The 20,442-nt window shown below is 55.0% G+C and overlaps 6 protein-coding genes across 6 annotated transcripts; 2 read left to right on the top strand and 4 right to left on the bottom strand.

Moving 5' to 3' along the window:
• Nucleotides 1-98: 98 nt before the first annotated feature.
• J4E88_009193 (uncharacterized protein) lies at nt 99-3,986 on the bottom strand (the record flags this gene model as incomplete). Its single annotated transcript, XM_049402797.1, has 3 exons — nt 99-3,612; nt 3,668-3,821; nt 3,875-3,986. The coding sequence occupies 3 exons, from the start codon at nt 3,984-3,986 to the stop codon at nt 99-101; spliced, it is 3,780 nt and encodes a 1,259-aa protein (XP_049251285.1).
• A 742-nt stretch (nt 3,987-4,728) lies between these two features.
• On the top strand, nt 4,729-5,233 carry SMD2 (mRNA splicing protein; the record flags this gene model as incomplete). The annotated part of the gene is made up of 4 exons (XM_049402796.1): nt 4,729-4,748; nt 4,800-4,832; nt 4,885-5,142; nt 5,191-5,233. The coding sequence occupies 4 exons, from the start codon at nt 4,729-4,731 to the stop codon at nt 5,231-5,233; spliced, it is 354 nt and encodes a 117-aa protein (XP_049251284.1).
• A 139-nt stretch (nt 5,234-5,372) lies between these two features.
• On the bottom strand, nt 5,373-7,305 carry J4E88_009191 (uncharacterized protein; the record flags this gene model as incomplete). Its single annotated transcript, XM_049402795.1, has 5 exons — nt 5,373-5,860; nt 5,910-6,044; nt 6,090-6,700; nt 6,751-7,249; nt 7,299-7,305. The coding sequence occupies 5 exons, from the start codon at nt 7,303-7,305 to the stop codon at nt 5,373-5,375; spliced, it is 1,740 nt and encodes a 579-aa protein (XP_049251283.1).
• Nucleotides 7,306-9,438: 2,133 nt separating this feature from the next.
• Nucleotides 9,439-10,371, top strand: J4E88_009190 (uncharacterized protein; the record flags this gene model as incomplete). The annotated part of the gene is made up of 1 exon (XM_049402794.1): nt 9,439-10,371. One exon carries the CDS (start codon nt 9,439-9,441, stop codon nt 10,369-10,371), a length of 933 nt encoding a protein of 310 aa, XP_049251282.1.
• A 520-nt stretch (nt 10,372-10,891) lies between these two features.
• Nucleotides 10,892-16,104, bottom strand: J4E88_009189 (uncharacterized protein; the record flags this gene model as incomplete). The annotated part of the gene is made up of 6 exons (XM_049402793.1): nt 10,892-12,401; nt 12,462-13,224; nt 13,275-13,340; nt 13,983-14,518; nt 14,587-15,406; nt 15,465-16,104. 6 exons carry the CDS (start codon nt 16,102-16,104, stop codon nt 10,892-10,894), a joined length of 4,335 nt encoding a protein of 1,444 aa, XP_049251281.1.
• A 1,163-nt stretch (nt 16,105-17,267) lies between these two features.
• J4E88_009188 (uncharacterized protein) lies at nt 17,268-19,511 on the bottom strand (the record flags this gene model as incomplete). Its single annotated transcript, XM_049402792.1, has 3 exons — nt 17,268-18,425; nt 18,485-19,436; nt 19,507-19,511. 3 exons carry the CDS (start codon nt 19,509-19,511, stop codon nt 17,268-17,270), a joined length of 2,115 nt encoding a protein of 704 aa, XP_049251280.1.
• Nucleotides 19,512-20,442: the final 931 nt, after the last annotated feature.

Raw genomic sequence — 20,442 nt, 5'->3', positions numbered from 1 at the left:
GTTCGTGCCGTGTTATTGCAAATCGCTAAACGCCGGTAAAGTCAGAAAGTGTGACAAGGGGTATGCAGAATCGTGAACGCCGTGAATGTCCCTCAGCCTCAAACCGTGGGCTCTTCGGGTGTTTTCCCCATATCCTCCCTCTCGTCCTCGGGGCTCTTGGGCTCAAGCTTGATACTAGCGTCTAGGATTTTGCTCGTGACTTCGTTGATATCTGCCTCCTTGTTGGCAGCGCCGACGACTTCCTCGATCATGGCGGCGAAATCGACAGTCATGCCACCGACGTTCATCTTGAGTAATGCAGAGGCATCCGGACCGGCATTTCCGTCAACACTTCCGCGTTTAGAGCCGTTTTCCATGTCCAACATCATGGTCTCGTTGTCGAATATGTTATCGCCACTCCACAGGCCCACAGTAGAAGTGTTGGGGTCTTCGTAGAGGTCAAAGCCCAGTCCCAGTGAGCCGTTCTTCGACGGCGAGCTGCTCACAGGCATGTCACTGGACAGAAAGTCATCAGCCAGGAACTCGCTAAACTGGGCATCACTGCGACCGGGTGTTGTAAATGTGGGAAAAGCCGAGAAGTCGATAGTCTGGGAAGGCGACGAGATCGGGTGGTCGGATAGAAGAGCATTGAGCTGACGGGTGAACGGTGTGTCAGGTGCAGCTGTTGTCGAACGGGTGACACGAGGACTCAGGATATTGCGGGATGGCGTTGAAGGCGCATCTCCGTTCCCTGCACCTCGTCTCGGCGTCAGAGCAACACGTTTGCGCGTGCTTGGAGTAGGGGTCTTTAGAGGATCTTGGGCGATCTGGTCCCTCTTAGGCGTGCTCTTCGGCGTAGGTTTCCGAGAAGCAGGGTCTTCGAAAAGGTGGGCAAGATCGTCTGTCTCTGCGGCAGGGGGTGGTGGGCAGTTCTCCTTATCCGGATTTTCTTGGTCGACGATGGCCACTTGCGCCACTGGCTGCTTGAAGTACCACATAGTCTTTGACTCGCACGGAATGCAGCCATCGTGTCCTATACCAGCGTTCGCGCAACGTCCACACGGTCGTTCGCGGTCACAGCCTCTCTTAAGCTCCTTGCATCGCTGGCAACGGGGCTTCTTGGGTGCGTCATCGTCAGGGACATACATTGGGGTGGCAATTGGAGTCGCAGCGACGGGGGCTGGAGGTGGGTCGGCTAGCGTCTTACGCCGACCTTGTTTCCTAGGTGATGGAAAAAGTAGCCGCCTTGTAGGCTTTGGCGTGAGGTCTTGGTCGATGTCAATAGGAGAGGTTTTGCTCCCTCTAACGCCAGCAGGGCTTGACTCAATGGCTCGCTCGAAGGCAGCTTTAGCTTCTTCAGGGTCGAGCTCACCCCTGCTGGGTGCGACAGCTGGCGGTGCCATTGTTCCATCAACCGGCCTGTCAATGGATGAAGCAGATTGATCTTGCTCAGCTGGCATAGCAGCGTCAGACTCTGGCATGATGGCGTCGGACATGAGATCATCACCACCAGTCATAGACTTGGAGCGTGAGCCCGCCTTCTGCTGCCTTTTGCGGTTGGCGAGACGCGCAGCGCGATCCCATACCTTCTGCGGTCTCATCGAAAACTTCTTGATAAGCCAGAGTCCGCACGGGTTACAGAGGTTGAGTTCTTCAAATGCCTCAGAAGACTTCGCAGCCATGATGTCCTTGTCTTCGCGTGTCAAGTTGTTCTTGAAGATACGGTACTTCGGCTCAGCGTCCTCAGAGGATGATTCAATCACTTCGTATGCGATGATGTCGGTGCTAGCAGTATCGGTAGACAGCTCAATGTCCTTGGGTGTGCCATTCTCTACGCGTGTGTAGGCCTTTCTCCATGTGACTGTGTCGATCTCTCCGCAGTTCACACAGTGTGGTGGCATTTCGCCTTTCCGAATAGCCGCGTCCAGCCGGTCTTTGATAACTCTCTTCCTCTTCGCGCCGGATCCACTTCGTGGGTAGCCACACTCGGAGGGCGTGGGCGCATCAGACATGGGCTCTGCTCCAGACCATGTGTGTGACCTTGGTAGTCCTCTCGGCTTAGACGGCTTAGTTTGCTTCGGCGGGAGGTTTGGGGTTGCAGAGCGACTGTAGACTTGCGCTTCACTCTCCGCAGTCGGGGAGATATGCGACATCATGCCATCCGGCGAACCGGCTGTCGATACCGTAGCTCGTGACTTCTGTAAAGCGTTTTTATCGCCGAGGTTATCATCCTGCTGTACCATGGACAGCCTTGCGATCAGATCGCTGTCATCATTTGCGTCGTTTCCTTGGAAATAGACTGAGTTGAAAATGTCCTGGTCCATGGTGTCGAAATCAAAAGTATGGGCTGTCATATCCATCTCGATGCTCTGAGTGACTGGCTGTGTCACAGATTCGCGACGATGATCCTGGGATTGTCCATTCCAAAGCTTTTCAAAATCCATACTATCGCCGTCTCGACTAGCCGGCATGTCGCTAACGAAACCGGAATCGTTTGGAGGTTGTGTTGGGAGGTCGGGGCTTGAGGCATCGGGCGATGTGGTTCTGACTGGTGCGATTGGCGGGGATGACGGCATCGGTGTATCTCCTGGGCTTCCATCTCTTTCATCTGCCGACTCCATCGCATTGTCTGAGAAGACGCTACTCTCATACGGAGACACGTATGGCCGTCCTCCATCCATGGATCCATGTCTTAAAGCACTAGGGGCGGGTGGGCGACGTGATCCTCGTTGACTGAACTTTTCACCGGGGCGAGGCGTTGGCGCACGGGGCACCATATCTGAGGCGGCTCCTGAATTGCTGAGAGAAGGCTTAAGTAGGCGGACGGATGCCGCTGTGCTCGCTGTAACGCGCAGCGAATCATTGTGGGCGTTGAGCGGTGTATTCCTCGGTCTCGTGGTCTGCGTGATCCGTGCCCTCTTCTTCGGAGGTCCGTCTTCCTGTGGCTCGATGACATAAGGATCGCTAAACTGGAACTGCTGAGTCGGCTGTGCACCTTCACTTCTGACAGAGGTCCGTGACGCTGGTCGGGAGGGTGGATTGTACTGATAGTGATGGAATGAGAGAGTGCTCATAGCAGGACTGGAAGCCCTAGTCGGCTGAGACATGAAGGACATGTTCGACTGATCGTAGAAGGAGTCGTTCCGGGGTGGCTCTTGTGACGGGCTTTGGCGAGTAAGCATCTGGTGAAAGGGCTCAACACCACCAATGGAAGGACGTGGTGAAGGCTGTGCGGGGTATGGGCTGGGTTGGGCCAGGTGACCCAATGCAGGGTTCTCCTTGAGAAAGTCGGACCAGGCGTTGTAATCGAACCCTTCAGGCATCAGCTGACTGAGGCTGTGGTACCGCTCCATGTTCTCGACATATTCCTTTTGCATGCATGTCGGAACAGGCACCAGCTTCAGTTTGACCTCCAGGGTTTCCTTGATTCCGTTCGAAAAGATGCCAAGAATGTTCTTGCACACGCGACCAGTGACCATGGTCTGGGAATCTTTGGCGGGGGCATTGGGAGTCGGCGATGCTGAAGCGAGGATCCATGATAGCATGCCCTGACCAACCAGCGGCGTTTCGTACTCGGAGAAGTCGTAAGCGTATACGGTGTAGTCGTGGCCTAGTTTGGCTACGAGCTCGGGGCTGTGACAGTGAGCAAGCTGTTTCAATTAACCAATAAGCGGAGGAGCCGGCCCACCTTGCAGTCACAATAGCCTGAATACAGGTCTTGAGTTCGATGACTCCCACTTCGGTGGTCTCGTCCAGCGACACGACAGGCACGTTCAGCACGCTTGGCAGACGGGCCAGGCAGTTTGACTTGTTCTGGTCATCGAATGTGTAGAGTACTTTGACTGTGGTGCAGCTGTGTTAGATCAAGTCGTGATGAATGAGCAGATGTGCTTGCCTCGCATTTGCCTGCGCGGTATTTCGTCCATTGTGCTCTCCTCGGCAGCGGACGGTGTGGGCGCGTGCTGCATCGCACCAGGATCCGGCGTGGTACTTGAGGGCGTCGACATGGCTGCCTATGAGATTGACAAAGGATAGGCGGGCCGTGATGAAGAAGAGAGAAGAAGGTTGTCGGGGGCGACGGGGTGGTCTATGTTATATCGCGATCGGTGGCTGGCGTGCGATCATCGCGAACGCGTTCGAGGTGAACTAAAAAGCGAGACTAAAAGCGACAAGAAGACGAATTGGCGGGGTAAACGGGTCTTTAAATATTTTCGCGTGTAGATGAATCCGAATTAGGCAACAGCACGCGTAAAGTGGCAGAGAGAAGGAACGTAGAGGGCGTCGTGAAAGAGGTCGTGTGGTGAAAGTGAAGTTGCATGCACGAGCTCGGAGGTTTGACGCTACCCGCTTCGCGCTAACGCGGGGAGGACAAAGACGCGTGACGCACCTTCCATGCTAAAGTTTCAGCCCCACTCCCGACGCGTTGATTGGCTCCAACTGCGGATAAAGTGTAGCTCCAGATCCGATTCTGCCAAGCTCGCTCACTTCATCGCCCTGCCTCATATCGTCGCCGACCGATCCACCTCATCCAAGCGCGTTGCCGTGGTGTTCCTCCTTTCTAAAACTAGGTCAGTCTCTCCGCTCTTGGTCTGTGCATATCTTTTGCGCTGCCCCATCCTTGCGCGCTACTTCCCTGAGCATCGTATATCAAAATTCGCAGGCAGAAGCTCGAGAGCTGGAAAGTTAACCTGTAACAGCTCCAACCCCAGATAGCAAACCTCCCCCTGCTACCTTGCACAAATCGACGCCATGGTGGACGCAAAGATTCAGTATGTATTACTGCTAGAACATTCACCGCTATATGAGCTAACCTTGCGCAGAGAGCTTCTATCCAAGCCGCGTTCGGAGTTGACGTACGTACACCCTCCAATCCACAACAATTCCTGTGCTGACATTGCTGCCTAGCGAGTACGAAGTTGCTCAGGTCGAAGAACATGAGCTCACCACCGGCCCCCTCTCCATCCTCCAGACCGCCGTCCGCTCGCGCACACAAGTCCTGATCTCGTGCCGAAACAACCGCAAGATTCTCGCACGTGTCAAGGCTTTCGACCGTCATTGCAACATGGTTCTCGAGAACGCGAAAGAGATGTGGACTGAGACTCCACGGTTAGCCAACGGCAGCTACGGAAGGAAGGTCAACAAGGACCGCTTCATCTCCAAGCTGTGCGTTCAAATTACACTCTACATTTGCGCATGCGCTGACTTTTATAGGTTCCTACGCGGCGACTCGGTCATTCTTGTATTGCTATCATAAGAGCTTGGAAGCACTGGGGATTTGGGACGGTAGCGCCAGATCGAGCGCACGAAATGGAGTTGGAATGAATTAAAAGTTACATAACCGTCGCGAAATCGGCGAGGAACACCGAACGAATCAAACAACGATACCCCAACTTCTACTTCTTCAACCCGTCACTCAGGCCCAGTAGGAGCTCCGCGAGGCCATGCGCGCCAGGGTCTGGAACCTCTTGGAAACCCTCGCCTCCAACGTAGACCGTTCGCCCCAAGCTCGCTTTCATACCCTTCGTCCCTTGCGCGCCACCTTGTGCCGCCGCAGCCGCTTTGTCGATACTTTCCGTCTTAGACAGCGTCTCAACGAACGGATAGAGGGCATCCATCAGCGTTCGGTCACCGGGTTTGGCAGGAGTGTATTTGCCCAGTGCCTTGAGCGATGAGTCAAGGGCCTTGGCCCAGATTGCGGGTGTGACAGGCTGTGGCGACGAGGGCGCGTTTTGTCGCAATCCATGCGCCAGCGCATTCAAGAAGATGGCGTAGATTGCACCTGACGTGCCGTCCATAGCCAGTTCCACCACTTGAATGATGTGATTCATGAGGATCAGCAGATCATCTGTCTCCTTTGCCGCTTCGAGCATCTTGAGAATTGCTGTTGGATGTCAGCGCCAGGCATCAATGCACACGTGATGATAGCCTACCTTCTGCGCCGCGCTTGAGTCCGATTCCGCAATCGCCATCTCCGACTATTGTGTCATATCGGGTGACGTCTGGCTCAGCCTTGATGAGTCTGTTCAGCGCAACTGTCAAGGTTGACTTGGCCTGGGCATAGTTGACTACTCAAGTTAGCGGGCGTCATACGCAGCTCTGCAGGTACTTACCTCTCAGATCACTTGGCTGAATATCCTCTTCATCCACCTGCTCCTCGTTCTTCTTCGCTTCTCCCCGTCTCGCCCATGTGCTGCTACTAATCGCCGCAGACCAGCCACTTGCCTCGGCAGGCGCATCAAGCAGCTCGAGCATTGAAGCGTCGGCGACTCTAAGCAAGCTAATGGAGAAGCCCAATCCGTTCAAACTGGTCATGAAGGTGCCAGCTAGAATACGCACTGGCTTGATCTTGAAGCTATCCGCCAATTGCTCGACGACTTCGTTCGTGATTCCGCTTAGCTCGAGTGGACTGACACCTCCCAGGTTGTTGACCAGTAGTACCACATCGTCCTTGTCGGTGATCTTGGAGAAGCTTCGGTCCTGGTCCGCTACGTCCAGGCAATGCGACAACATTGTCTTTACAAGACCAGGTAGATCGATCTTCTTGCGCTCTGAACCGGCTTCATTATGGATGCCCATTCCAATCTCGACTAGGCCTTCAGCCAGCTCGTCTTCCTCTGCCTCTCGGCGACCTGGCACGTGGACGTGAGCCAGTGAAGAGCCGATCGAGACGGTGTTGTCTGCGACGAGCTGGGCCATCTGCGTTACATCTTTGAGATTCGCTCTACAAGGATGTCAGCTTCCTTATAGGCATGATGTTGGTGTGGTGCATACCCTTTAGCAGCAAGCCCACCGGCAATCTTCTGAACGAGCACTGTTCCCGCAATACCTCTGCGTCCGACCTTACCTCCTTTCGCACGCCCTACACCCGCATCGTCGCCGACTACCACCATGTCGACTTCAATACCAGCAGCGCGCGCTTTCTCCACCGCCATGCCGAAGTTCAGCACATCGCCAGTGTAGTTCATTACAATCACGAGGACGCCCTTGTCTTTTTGAATGCGATGCAAGATACATCTTCGCACCTGCTCTGCACTTGGCGAAGCGAAGATGGTACCTGCGACTGCTCCGGATAAAAGGCCCGCGCCGACAAAGGATGCGAATGAGGGTTCGTGACCACTACCACCTCCGGAAACTATGCTGACTTGCGATGCGCCATTCTTGCGGTAGACGATCTTGTTGTTGATGTCGCATTGCACGGATGGGTTCGTCTGAGGGATGCTGAGTAGCGCGGTGTTGACGAGGTGTGTCGGGTCGTGGATGAAGTGTCTCGCTGAGTACGTTAACTATCTGCTCGCATAGGTTTTGATGGGAATGCATACATGACATTGTGATTACTATATGTCCAGCTCAGTGGAGTGCGCGAATTGGTGTAGAACGACGGAACACAGCGGATGGAAATCGCAAAAGTAGCATGACGAAAGACCAAGAAACCTTCAATACCCGACCCGACGACAAGCAATCATTCCACCATTCCTTCGTGTCATTTGACATATGCCGACATAGCCAGTGGCCACACGGAATCGCGTCCGCGTTCCGTTTTGTTTCCAGGCACTTGGAGAGCTCCAGTGCTCTAAGTGGGGTTGCGCAGATGCGTGAGGGGTAGCTTTGCGTTACTGTGGGGTCGCTCCTTCCCCCGAACCCCGAGATGTCAGCAAGCATAGGTGCCGGCTTCCTTTTCTGGGCGATGCCGTACCAAGTTTCGGTCTTCCGACCACTCCTACACCAAGCATTGAAAACTACGACGAGCCTCTTGCGGAACAGGTCCGGGAGACTGGATTTCTTGTATATGACCATGCTTACTTTTTCGATCTCGGCACTCGACAATCGGACCTCACCTACGCGCCCAGAGCTCATTACCCAACAATACGACTTTGGGCATGAATGACCGATTGCCGCCGTGGTGATCATCAACTGGGCACGAAGCCCTTGCGCTTGTGGAGGAGATGGCGAGACACGCTCATTTCTACCGTTAGGCCGCTATTGCAGTTATGGAGCGGTACCCAGAGTGTGAGTTGATGGCACACACCCGTGATTGTCTGAGCCTTCGACTGGCTATGGTACCTTCGCTACCACGAAGTTTGTGCGGAGCCACATGGACTCGCACACATCTGGGAGAATCTCAATATCTCATGTAGCTTCACACTTACATTCACTACTCGCCTGCCTCAACAATCATGTCTCAGCTGGAAACCTCCGTTTCGTGCGCTGAGAAACGTTACAAAATCAATGCAAAGAGAAGTCCACTATACGCCCTTCCCTACGAGGTCCTAGCCCATATCCGGGGGTACTTGGATCACGCCGAGAAGACTTGCTTTGCGCTGTCAGGCGCCAAGTTCTTCCAAAGTTTCCCATCCATCACTGTTCCAGAAGAGAAAGTCGGCGATACCAAGATCGACGTCTATCTTCGGCTTCTGAGAGACGACTTCTACAGAGAAGCCCACAAACGACCGGGGATCTGGTGCGTTTATTGTGCAGATGTACACAAGGATACGCACTTCATCGAGAGCATGCTCTGTCGCCCACGGCAGGAACGCAAATGTTCCTCTACACTCAGACTGTGCCCACACAGGTCTTACTCTCTGGACTACTTGAGAGATAAGGTAGAAAGAGCTGTATCTCTTAGGGGTAGGCAGGCCATGTACTTTGGTCTCCGGTGCTATACTTGCGAAACAGAGTTGAAAAAAAGCCAGATATACTTCACCAATTGTGCCGTCACATACGATCAGACGTCTGGAGACTATGTCATGAGAAGTGACATAACCATAGGCTTTTCGAAAGCAAAAGGCTCGGGTTTACATACAGAAGCGCGTAGAGTCCTACAAAAAATCGATTTCACAGCGTGTCTTCACAGACAAATTTCTGAGGAAAGCACCATAAACCGGTTAGTCGATGCCGAGACCGGGGTCGTCAAAGCAGAAAAGCAGGACCAAACCCATCGCGTACATTGCGAGCACTGTAAAACGATGGTACGAACCAGATACGTCAAATCCTTGTGTTTTTCGCCTCACAAGCCAGGAGCAGCAGCAGCGGAAACCGGACTGAAGATAGATATTATACGTAACTTGGGCAAATTGTCAAACGAAGACGACCCGACATGGAGAGCGCATCTTCGAAAGCGGCAATTGAAAGTCACAAAGAATTAAGGCGACCTGGGTTCGGCTCGATCTGGGTTGGACACCACGATGAGAGAGTGGGAGAGCAAGAGCTACGTGCATGGCCGCCAAGATGGAGAGCGTGTGGGGGCTCGCGGAGAAGGTTCGGCGTTGAGAAGCTACCCCACCATCTGATAAGATTCTGATCTGCACCCCCACCAACCTGTCGCGTCGAGCTCCAGCCATCGCGTCCTCAGGCAATCCGTCTCATCTTTCAATTTACGCGTCGTATTGCTGAACTTCGAAATAATCATCTCAAAATACCACAACCCGCGTTTGTCTTTTATATCTAAACCTCAACGCGAAGATGGCGCACCCTGGCACCGCCCATAAATACACCAAAGGCCTCATCGCCTTCGAACATGCCTCGCCTCACCCTTCGTCCTCCTACAACACCATCCTCTGGATAGGCGGGCTGACAGACGGCCTCCTCACCGTCCCCTACCCTTCCCTAATTGCCGCATCACTCCCACCCACCTGGTCTCTCGCCGAAATCCTCCTCACATCCTCGTACAGCGGCTGGGGCACCGGTAGCCTGGCGCGCGACGCGACTGAACTAGGGGAATGTGTGGCACATTTCAAGAAGCTGAGACCGGGCAAGAAGATTGTGCTTATGGGACATTCAACGGGGTGTCAGGATATCATGGAATACATGCTTGGCAAGGGAGCAGAGGGGAGGGACAAAGTAGATGGCGTGATACTACAGGGTGGTGTAAGTGATAGGGAGGCGTGGGAAGATTACTACAAAGAAGGGGAAAGGAGAAAGCAACTAGAAGACGCGATCCGGTCATCCAAAGAACTAGTAGACGCAGGCAAAGGCGAAGAAATCTTATCACCAGAAAGAAATTCCGTCTTCAAAGATATGGGCGGCCCACTCAACGCCTACCGCGCATACTCCCTCCTCGCTAAAGGTGGCGACGACGACTACTTCTCCAGCGATCTGCCCGACTCCCACTTCACCTCAACATTCGGCCGTATACCACCAACAACACCCGTCTGCTTCCTCCTCGGCTCCGACGACCCCTACGTCCCCGCGAGCATCGACCGAGCAGCCCTACTCCAGCGCTGGACAAGGATAATACGGGAAGGCGGTGGTGTTGTGGATGATGAAGATGGTGGTGTGGTACCGGGTGCACATCATAATCTTGATGGGGATCCGGAAGAGGTTGTGCAGGATCTTGTGAGGAGGGTGCTTGAATTTGTTACGGGATTGGGTGGAGAGAGGGCATGGAATAGTTAGTGGTGCTCAATGTTTGGCTGGGACCGGGTCTTTGCAGTCGAAAAAGGAGTTGGAGATGCGGTTTTATACGATTGAATAGCAGTGTAGACCTCTGTGTCTCGGAATTTTAGAAACATGAGAAACACACAATTCTTCAGTATAATGTATTACCGTGGCATGCTATCCACGCACACCACTGCCTCTCGAGCACATCCTACTCAACGATATCTAGCTTTTGGTATCCCCATTCCATCCCAACTTAACCCAAACCATAATGCCGTTAATTCATCCTATCCCCAACCCCAAATACAAGCAAAAGAGCATCCAAAGCCCTCTCACATATCAATACCTCAAACGCCCACGCAATGCAAAAACCAATCCTCGATGTCTCCATCAGCCACACTCAATCAAACCCACTCCTCCACTGTTTCGCCATAAGTTTCTTGGTTTGTGTCGCAAAGTAATGCTTCCGTCTTCGCTCTCGCTCTGCTGGGCTCCGCTCTACTTCTTCTGTTTCTTCAGCTGGTAACACCTCGGTATCCTAAGCCCCCGGTATACCACCAGGCTCCTCAAAAACAGCCTGGACGACCCACTGTTCGCCGAACTTGATGCCTTTACCCCCGCTGATACCAGCGTTACGCCAAGGACGATTGACGCCGATATCCACGATCCAGATAAGCCACTGCGGATCGCGTCCGGAGCCATTTTGTAGCGCTTTGACGAGCCCTGTGCGTGGCGCGCCGAGACAAACGATGTACTTTGCGCGGACTTCGAGGGGCTCGCCTTCTAGTATGGAGACTTCGCCTGTCGAACCGCCGACGCCAGAGGGTGTTTCAACCGCGAGGCATGCTGCACGCGATTTGTTGGCCCAGCCGACGATATTGAGAACAACGCGTTGGTCTTGGTCGCCAAGGGCTTCAAATTCCTTGTGGCGGCCGAGCAGAGCATCAATAATAAGTTCCGGTGGTGCTTGAAGACGCTTTAGGGCTTCTTCTGTAGCGTTCCAGGAGCGGACGGTGCCGCCGAATTTGCGGAAGAGCTCGACTTGACGGCGTATGTCCTTATCCCAGTCTGCGTTGCGTTCGAAGCCGAGGAGGGCGACCATGACTTTTGGCCCGCGTTGGGCGAGGTGCCGTGCCGCTGCTACTGCGCGTGCGCCGCCGCGGTGGTTGCCTGCGAGAACTACAATAACGGGGTTGGCGTTTGGATTGGCGCGCGAAAGACGCATGCCTCCGGGATTTATAGCAGTCAGAGCAACTTCTGCGATACCTCGTCCAGAGTTCTCAGCCATGATGTCTTCGTTGAGGCCGAAATCTACCTCAGCGGTCTCTTCCACTGCCAGCATAGCGCCAGGAGTAATAGCGAAACACTTGCGGTTGTTAGACACCAGTCGTAAGCAGCCCTTAGCGCTAGACTCGAGAGGCGACTCTGGTGGTGTAGCAACGCGCCCTGGCCTGGGGCTACCGGTAGCGTGTGAGGACGTGTAGGGGCGGTTGATGAACGAACGGTTAGTGCGCGGCAACACGCCTGAGCCCATCATATCCATGTCGGCTTGTACGCTGCCTTGCCGTGTTGGTGCCATCTTGACTGAAGCCCTGGACATTGCCCGTCTAGAGTTACGTCCGCTGCCAAAGTCCTCCTCTTCTTCCTCAGAGCTTGTGTTGGTCGTGCTTTTCAGCTTCCGATCCAACACGTTTTCCGTAGGATGAAGGTTCTTTCCTCCGTGTGTACCAGGTCTTGCCAAGCGATTGAAGCTGACCAGGCGGTCCTCGTCTGCAGTGGTGTCCTCATTCCTAATCTGATTGAACACCGTACGCTTGTCAAATTTGGAGAGGTTACTCTGGAAGTCGAACTCAGGCATGTCCTGGATATCGGTCGCATCTTCCGTAGCCCAGCCGTTCGTAGCTTCGAGCGCCTGTTGCCGTTTGGTTTTGCGATTCGACGCGTTCGCCGCTGCGAGACCGACTCTGCCGCCGATGACTCCGGGAGTTCTCGTCTGTGGCTGTTCGGCGGCTTGTAGCATGGGAGTGTTTCTCCAACCATTGCCTTTGCTAGTAGATGTTAGCTCCTGGATATGCGACAAAGGACATGGAACCCAGAATCCCACATACCCTTTCTTGACCGCCTCAACATCACCGTTCTTCCTCTCTTGAGCGGCAAGTTCCTTCTTACGAGACTTGCCCCCTCTTCGAGTCTTCTTGCCATTGTCGTCGTTCTTCTGCGGGCTGGGGTCATCCATAGGCTTGCCGGTCCTCGTCTTGGTGATGCTTGCCCTTCGCGCATTCACCTGTGCTGTCCGCGCCTCACTGTCCGCCTCCTCAGCGTCCGCAATATCCAGCGACGAGAATGGGCCTTCCAGAGTCGCCGCACTCGGCTTTCGGACGTTGTGTTGCTTCGCATGGCTTGCGAACGAGGACGTGTTCTTCGGTACAGTCGCCGCGCTCGCAGCAGCCACGGGCTTTATAGGCGTCGCAGGGGCTTCCTGGGGGGTTGCGGAAACAGGACCACCCAAGATAGGGGCGGTAGAAGTGCGCTTTCCCATACTGAGAATCGCAGGATCGACAAACGGCGCGGCCGGAGCTGGCTGAGGAGCAGTCTGGCGAGGCGCTTGACGAGCATTCTGGTAGGCAGGTGCGCCTGCAGGCGGGATCCCGGACGGCTGGCTAACAAGATGCGGAACTTGTTGGCCCATATGCTGCGACTGGCGCTGGATATGGCCCGGAGGATACTGCGAGTGTGAGTATGCCTGCGGGCCTGATCGCGTGGGCAGAGGTTGGGGAGGAGCGGGCGCGGACGGATTGACCTTGATGTCTGCAATCATTTGGCCCTCTACCGTGTAGGAAGCGACACGGTGACCCGAGTTTGGGAAGAAGACTGAAGACGTCAGCGTATGCCCATATTCACGAATTCTGGCTGCGGTGTACCATCTTGGAGAACGAGTGTAGCTGTCTGCTGGTCCACGGCGCTGACCACGCCCACGACGACAGCACCTGGGGGAGACTGCAGCGTGACCGCGACCGACAATCCGACGAAAGCGCTCGCCATGTTTGCGGTAGATCGGACGTGTTGGAGGTGGAGCGGTGATCCCGAGTCCGTTGTAACCCCAACCTAACTATTTCGCGGGTCGTGCTTTCGCGCTAACGCAGTGGTCAGCCACAGTCTAGCCTCAACGGCCGTCTTCACATGCTCAGCATAAAAGGGACACCCGGTTACAAGTTGCGCCAAGGTACCCTGCACATGGAAGAAAACGAACGAAAGCGAATAGGGGGTAAAGACTACAAGAGCTTGAGATGCTGGATCTTTTGGAATGTGTAAGAGCAAGCTAGACTTCTGGTGTATCTTCTCTCTGTCATGGTACCCAGCGAGGCACGCGCTCAACTTTCCCTTGAATGACGTGCGCTTGGAAAGGAGACAGAAGGAAGAATAACTCATGTTCATTACGCGTATGCATCTAACTAAGCCCGCCTCATCACCTAAAAGCAAATCAAAAAGTCCAGGGTATCCATACAATCGTTCCATGTCATCGCGCTCCATCAACCGCGAGGCGCAAGTCGCGTGCGCCTCGACTGATAACGCGACATTCCCAGCCCCGCATCAAACAAGCTCCCACGTGGCCACTGCGCCAAACATACACGAGTATGCCCTCTTGTTGTTCCAAGTAGCCAGGCTCAAACCCCGTGCATCCTTCTTATTAAATTCTGTTACGGCCACAATCGAAATCTTCTGGCCCGGCGCACCGAGGTCCATGCGCGGGCAGTCGAGCCACCAAGTGCGCCCGTCAGTGTTCAACGGCTTGTAGTCTGGCTTCCGGCCGTCTCTGCCGGCAATGCTTAGGAGCATAATGTAGGGCGGGCCCTTTCCGTTGATCTGGGGATCCCAGTGCGGGCAGATGAATGACATTTGAAACCGGACTACCGCTGGTGCGTAGGGGTCGTTTACTTTGATCTTGGCTTGTGATGGTTCAAAGGTTTGCTCGCCGAAGCCGTGGAGCTTCATGCCATTGCCGCAGAGGAAGAGGCGCCCGCCCTCGTCATGTCGCATGAACTCTTCGTATGACATGATGCGTCCATCGGTGCGGAACTGGTGAGAGGCTTCTCCAGGGTAGTGCTTCAAACCGAACTCGTTGTTGTCCATGATGAAATGCTGCGGAGCAAAGGCTCGTACGTATCTAGTGCATGTTAGCCCTTGATTGACGGGTGTTGAAATGCGAAAGAAGTATCATCTCGAAAAACTTACCCTTCGCCCTTATTCTGACACCCTAGGTGTCCAGCTCCCCAACAGGGATCAATAAGCTTCCATTCTCCGTTGTCGATCTTGACAGCGTTCCAGGCATGTGTCGATTCATAAGGTGGTGTAGGTTGACCAGGCTCCAAAGGTGCGTGGCCGTAGCCCTTGCACGCACCGGAACATACCATAGCTTCCAACCCAGCTTTCAGAGCCAGAGCAGCGAACAGACCGGCATAACCTTCGCATACTGCCAGACCTGATGCAATTGTCTTTTCGGGTGTAGTAGGCATAACCGAATTATTGAAGAACGAGTGAGTATCGTAGTCGACGTTGTGATGAAGCCAGGTGAAGATCGCTCGAGCCTTGTCTGTAGGTGAGGGAAACTGTGAGCATAGTTGATGAGCAAGCCAGCCCACGTCTGAGTTGGGAAGTTGGGTACGAGGGAACTGCGCAGCGTGATTGTCTGGACCTGAGAAGTCCCGACACTTCAGGCAACTTGATGGAGCAGCACCTGGTTTCGGCTTGGAAGCCATGAGGGCGCTGAGGTTCGGTCTGGACGACATGGGAACAGGTGGTGGTGCACCAAGAGCCGGGGCGGAATCGGATGTAACTGCTGGTGGGCGAGTTGAAGGCACAGGTGGGGGTGTAGCGGCCTTATTGTTGAAGCCCATGTCCAACGCTGACCGTCGCGGCGGCGGTGGTGCGATCAGTCTGTTTGTTCGAGAGGTGTCGTTTGAGGATTGCCTCTGTGGCAGCGCTGGCACAGGCTGAGGTGATCGCTCGCGAACGATGGACTGTCTAGGAGGTAGAGAGGGTCTTGCCGGTAGGTCTGCACGGCATCATGTTAGCAGTGCTCTTGATGCGTGCCACAACTTTAGTCTACTTACTGGGAGTCTTGAGCTGAGGGGGCAGTTCCCGAGGAGACACATAATCCCTCTTGCTCTTCATAGCATTCAACGTCGCCTTGCTCTGTTTAGGGTCCTCGGGTGCTTTCTTGGCTGGCAGCGGTGGCAGCTTTGACGGGTCATAGGCCGGAGCCCTGACCTGATATACCGTGCCTGTACTTCCATTGCTATATCCTGAGCCATTCGTCTTCACAGAACCCAATGACAGCGTTGATATGCCTGACGCGATTGTGGAAATTGACTCAGAAGACTCGCGCCTGCGCACGCTCGATTCAGACGCCTTGCGCGGAGGCAGTGTTGGCGTTTGGCGAGGCGTGCTGGCATTGCGCGGAGGCGGACGAGGGGGCAGCGCGGGCGAGACTTTTGGTTTTTCGGATTCGTTCACTACTATGGGCTGGTTGCCGAGTTGTCGCGCGGAGGTGGGCGCATTGCTCAGGACTGGCGGGTTATTGACTGTCTGGCGCGAGTAGGCGGGAGGGCGCGCGCTGGGCGGCGGCGGCGGTGGCTTCTTCTTTGCAGTCGAAGCATCGTACGAGTAGGTCGGCTTGGCGCCCGGTGTAGGAGTGTGCACCTCCTCGAGGTTGAGCGCGGCAATCCTCGACTTGATCGACCCTTCAGCCATCACGGTCGCGTTCGGGTGATCTACGGTCTGTGTTTTAGGTGTGGCTGGTGCTCAGTGGAGTCAACAGGAGCATCAATTGGTGGTGTCCGTCGACGTGCACCCTCTCATTGCGTGGTGAGAGAGAGGCTACAGAGTGAGTGAGCAGAGTAAGTGAAGGAACGTGTAAGCTGTGAGTATGACGAGACGAGGCTTGTCCGCCCAACAAGAGGCACGCCTGACCGCGAGGGATAATTGCAGGCAGAAACGATGCACAGCCTCCGGGGCTGGCTGTCAGTTCGCGCTAGTCCTGAAGCTGCAACCCCACCTTTTTATCCCGTCCTGCCGACTTAAGCTTTCCCTCTCGTCTCAAAATAGCCCGGACCGATCCTCAAGGCTGACACTCTGGTGCTGGCTTAGTGGTAGATAGCTCATGGCCTTCCCAGACTATCGAATGACATCAACGTGCCTTGGTCGCCGCGACTGTCATCTGTCGTGGCACGAGGTTCGCATGACGTTTCAGAGCCTGCGCTTATGCTGTGTACCCCCGGGTGCCCGTTACCAAATCCTCACCGGTGCATAGGGTCGTGCCGTACAGGTACATGCAGATGACATAAGTGGCCTTGACGACGATCCTCCTGGATGCATGAATACCTCGACGTCTGTTGTTGGTACAAAGTCGTTAAATTTTGGGTAGTATACCTGATCGTATGAAGTAGTCATTTATTTCATGGCTGTATCACCATATGTAGCGACCGTCTGATTTTAAAATTTCTTTGTTGACTATTGCACACAAAATCGCTATTGTATCAAACAAGTCGTAAGTAGAACATATGGAGTCGCCAAAGCAAGCACATAGACAACCCCTACACTCCATTCCCAATCCGCCCAAAACCTCTACCCAGCCTGTGCCGCCCATATCGCTGACCAGTCCCACCCAACTCTAACCGGGAACACCATAGCAATTTCAACTTGTGCTCACGCATCGCTGCGCAACGATAAGAATAGCGTGCGAAAAGACACTTTTACTCTTGTTGAAAGGAGAGGACGGGCAGTCGCTGAAGATACCACCCAATAATGCAATGCGAGGGGCTCGCTATTCAAAACGCCAGAGAAGAGTGTGAGTGAAGTGTGGTGAAGACTACTTTGTAGCGAGACGCATGATGCGAGTTGACCATGTGTAACCGCTACCTCTTGCGCTTCTTGCTCTTGTCCAGTGCTGTGCTCATGGAGTACGCGTCTTGCATCGGCATGTGGTAGTCGTGCATTGGGGGAGGCGCCATGGAGGTCGCCGAGGAGACTGAGTTCTTCTTGACCGAGACCCCCATGTGGCGTCCATAGCGACCTTTCCTGCCGTTGCCTTCGTCTTCGCTGACACATCCGTCGGCACCGATGCCGGCGTCTTTGCAGCGCTGGCATGGTCGCTGACGGTCACAGCCCTTCTTGCTCTTGCGGCAGCGCTGGCAGCGTGGCTTACTCGAGAGATCCTCCTCATCGACGCCGAGCTGATGCTGGAAGTTCAGCGATGCGTTGGAAGCCTTGCGCGACTGAGAGGGGAGAGAAGATGGTGACATTGGGGCCTTGGTGGTGCCGTTGACCTTGGACTTGCTCTTTGAGGTGGCACGGGGCTTGCCGGACTTGCCAGACTTGCTCGACACGGAGCGAGCCTTGATGATACCGGCGTGCACGCGGTGGTTGTGTTCATCGGCAATCATCTCATCACTGGCACCCTTGAAGGAGCCATCTCGGTCGTCCTCATAGTCCTCACCACTGCTCTCGGCTTCGTCGTAGACACGTGTATGGTCGTTCATTGCACGAGCCATGTTGTACGGGAGAGGAGGAAGCTCACTCTCGTCATCGCTACCATCAGCACTCTCGTCACTTGAAGATGCTGCAGCCTTTCCGCTAAAGGCATCATCGAGCGTAGAGGTAGACGTGCGACCGTGGCCGGAGAAGTTGGACGCATCACCCAAGCGCATGAGCTGACGAGCGACATCCTCATCAGAGATGACGCTGATACTCGCAAGAGTGGTGTCAGGGGTAGGAAGGACCCCACCGCTGCCGGAGTAGCGGTAGTGGGAGTGCTGAGCCGAGCCACGCGCGCGAGACTTGTATCCCTGAGCCTGGCTACTAGCCGCAGAGTATGGTGTGACTAGTCCCTGGAGATATGAACTGTCGCCCTGACCGTAGCTCTGCGGGGAGGGCAGCGGATGCGAGTATGAGAATGTCTGCTGGTTGGCAGAGTATGGCGAGCCAGCAGTGTTTCCGCTGATGCGTCGCTGGGGGGATACGGACGACTGTGAAGCATTCATGGGAACTTGAGGCGGTACGAACAGAGGCAGCTCCTAATGAAAGGAACGAGTGTCAGACTAATGCACGATACATGCCCACTGTAGGTACTTACCGAGCTGTCGAATTTGGCACGTTTTCGGCGGCCACCCTCGACAATGTTGTCAACGCTGATCTCAGCGCTCGCCAATGGCTCTTTCCTTGAGCGTCGCGAGCTGCTGACAGAGCCATGCTCGTCGTCGCTGTCGCTGTAGCCGTCGCCATTGGCGTCAGCGAAGCTTCCGTGTGAGCTGTTTCCGCGACTCTTTATAGACGGGCGCATGCGCTTGTTGATGGACGCGCTCCTCCGACCACGATGTGGGGAGTGGCTCTGGCGCGCATGGCGGGACCCCGCTCTCGAGCCTTGGTGATGCTGGATCGGCGGTAGCATCTGGAAGGCTTCGTCGAGGTGGGGTCGAGCGCGACGGGGCGAGATGGTCTGCTGGCGCGGATCAGGAGAGAAGTCGTCTGCATCAAGAGTCTCTGGGGAGACTCGGACGTAGACGGTCATGCCATGTTCAAAGTTCTCGAAGCGCGCAATCAGCGTGTTGCCGTGGCGGTCCTCGAAGATGACGCCTCGACGCTCATACAGACCGTAGAAGTTCTTGACTGTTGTGATGATGGAGTCTGTGGTGTCGTGCGGGTATATGTCGACCCGCATGGGTAGCCGGGCCTTGTGTGCTGGCGACTGGGGGAGCAGCAGCTCGAAGCTGACGTGCTTCTTGGGCGTCTGCTTGGAGGGCGACAGGGAGTCGTGCGCCGAGCCGGTTTCGGTGCTCGGGTAGACGTCCATGATGCCAGAGTCTTCTCTCTGGGGCAGCATGTCGTAGCCAGAGTCCATCTGCATGGCGTCGTGGTGTCGGCCCGCTAGGAGCTCTTCCACCTCAGGGCAGCGTTGTGCGCCCGCAGGCCGAGGTTCCGCAAGCATGTTGGAAACTTGCATGCCAATGTCTCTGGTGTTGAGAGTGTATTCCAAAGCCTCTAAAACGAGCTTGTGTATGTGTGTGTGGTTGGGCGGCGCACCGATCCTGCCGGTGTCGCAAGGGCTTGGACGGACGGCGGTCGGGGAAGGATAAACGGGCGTCGAGTCTGGTGGACGACATGTTAGCAGATGGTCGCTGATGAGGTTTGATGGCCTTCCGAGTGCTTCTCGCGTTGTTCTGCGCAGCCTGTGGTGGGCTGGAGGCGGTTGGGGGCTCGTCACCGCTGGCCAGTTGCGGACTACAGGGAGAAGGTGACGACAGCGCGGAACCCCCAGGGGGCGGCGTCGCAGTCACCTGTCGGGCCCAAGCCGGTCGCAAAGGCCTATGGAGAGATGTACTTACCAACAGATATGTCTAGAGCGCTGGATGGGCACTGGATGCTTCGATCCGATTGCGTGAGTGTACCGCCGCTGGCTGCGCACGTCAGGTTAGCGACCGGAATGCGCAGGGCAGGATTGACTCTATCTGAGCGCCAGAGTGCGATCTCAGACGGGCCACAGGCTTGATGGAAAGGGTTGAGGCTTACAGAGAGGAGGTGGTGTGGGACGGAGGAGAATGGTGTGGAGGGTGGGTTGCAGATGGGAGATGTTCGCAAGCGAACAAGAGAGACACCGACTAATGACCACTCCAGGTCACGACGTACTTTCCGAATGCGCCTCAAACCAAAGAGCGGTCGCCTTTACACACACTTCCAGAATCTGCCATGTAAATTTATATCATCAAAACGGTTTAAACAGTACAGCGCATCCTCCCCGCTGCACATATGCGATTGCGCCTCCATTGGTAACTAGTATATACACTACTACACGAAACAGCCCACCTCAGTCCCTCAGTCACGCAAAAGGACGAAGAGTGCATAGCAGCTGAGGAGGTCCCCAGCTTTCGTCCCATCTGGTGTGCCTGTCTTTGAGGTCGAAACATGGGACAACTCGGCGGCAGCTATGCGCCCAATGGTAGAGGGGGACTAGAATGCATGCCACAGGACAACTCAATCGCTTGTTGACTATACCTGCGCAAGAGAGCCGATCTCAACAAGGTCAAACATGGCCAA

Source organism: Alternaria novae-zelandiae (assembly GCF_023758075.1).
Source record: "Alternaria novae-zelandiae strain BMP 2774 chromosome Unknown scaffold_23, whole genome shotgun sequence".
NCBI lineage: Eukaryota > Fungi > Ascomycota > Dothideomycetes > Pleosporales > Pleosporaceae > Alternaria > Alternaria novae-zelandiae.
Note: the sequence above shows the minus strand (reverse complement) of the source record. Positions and strands in the feature narration are given on the sequence as shown.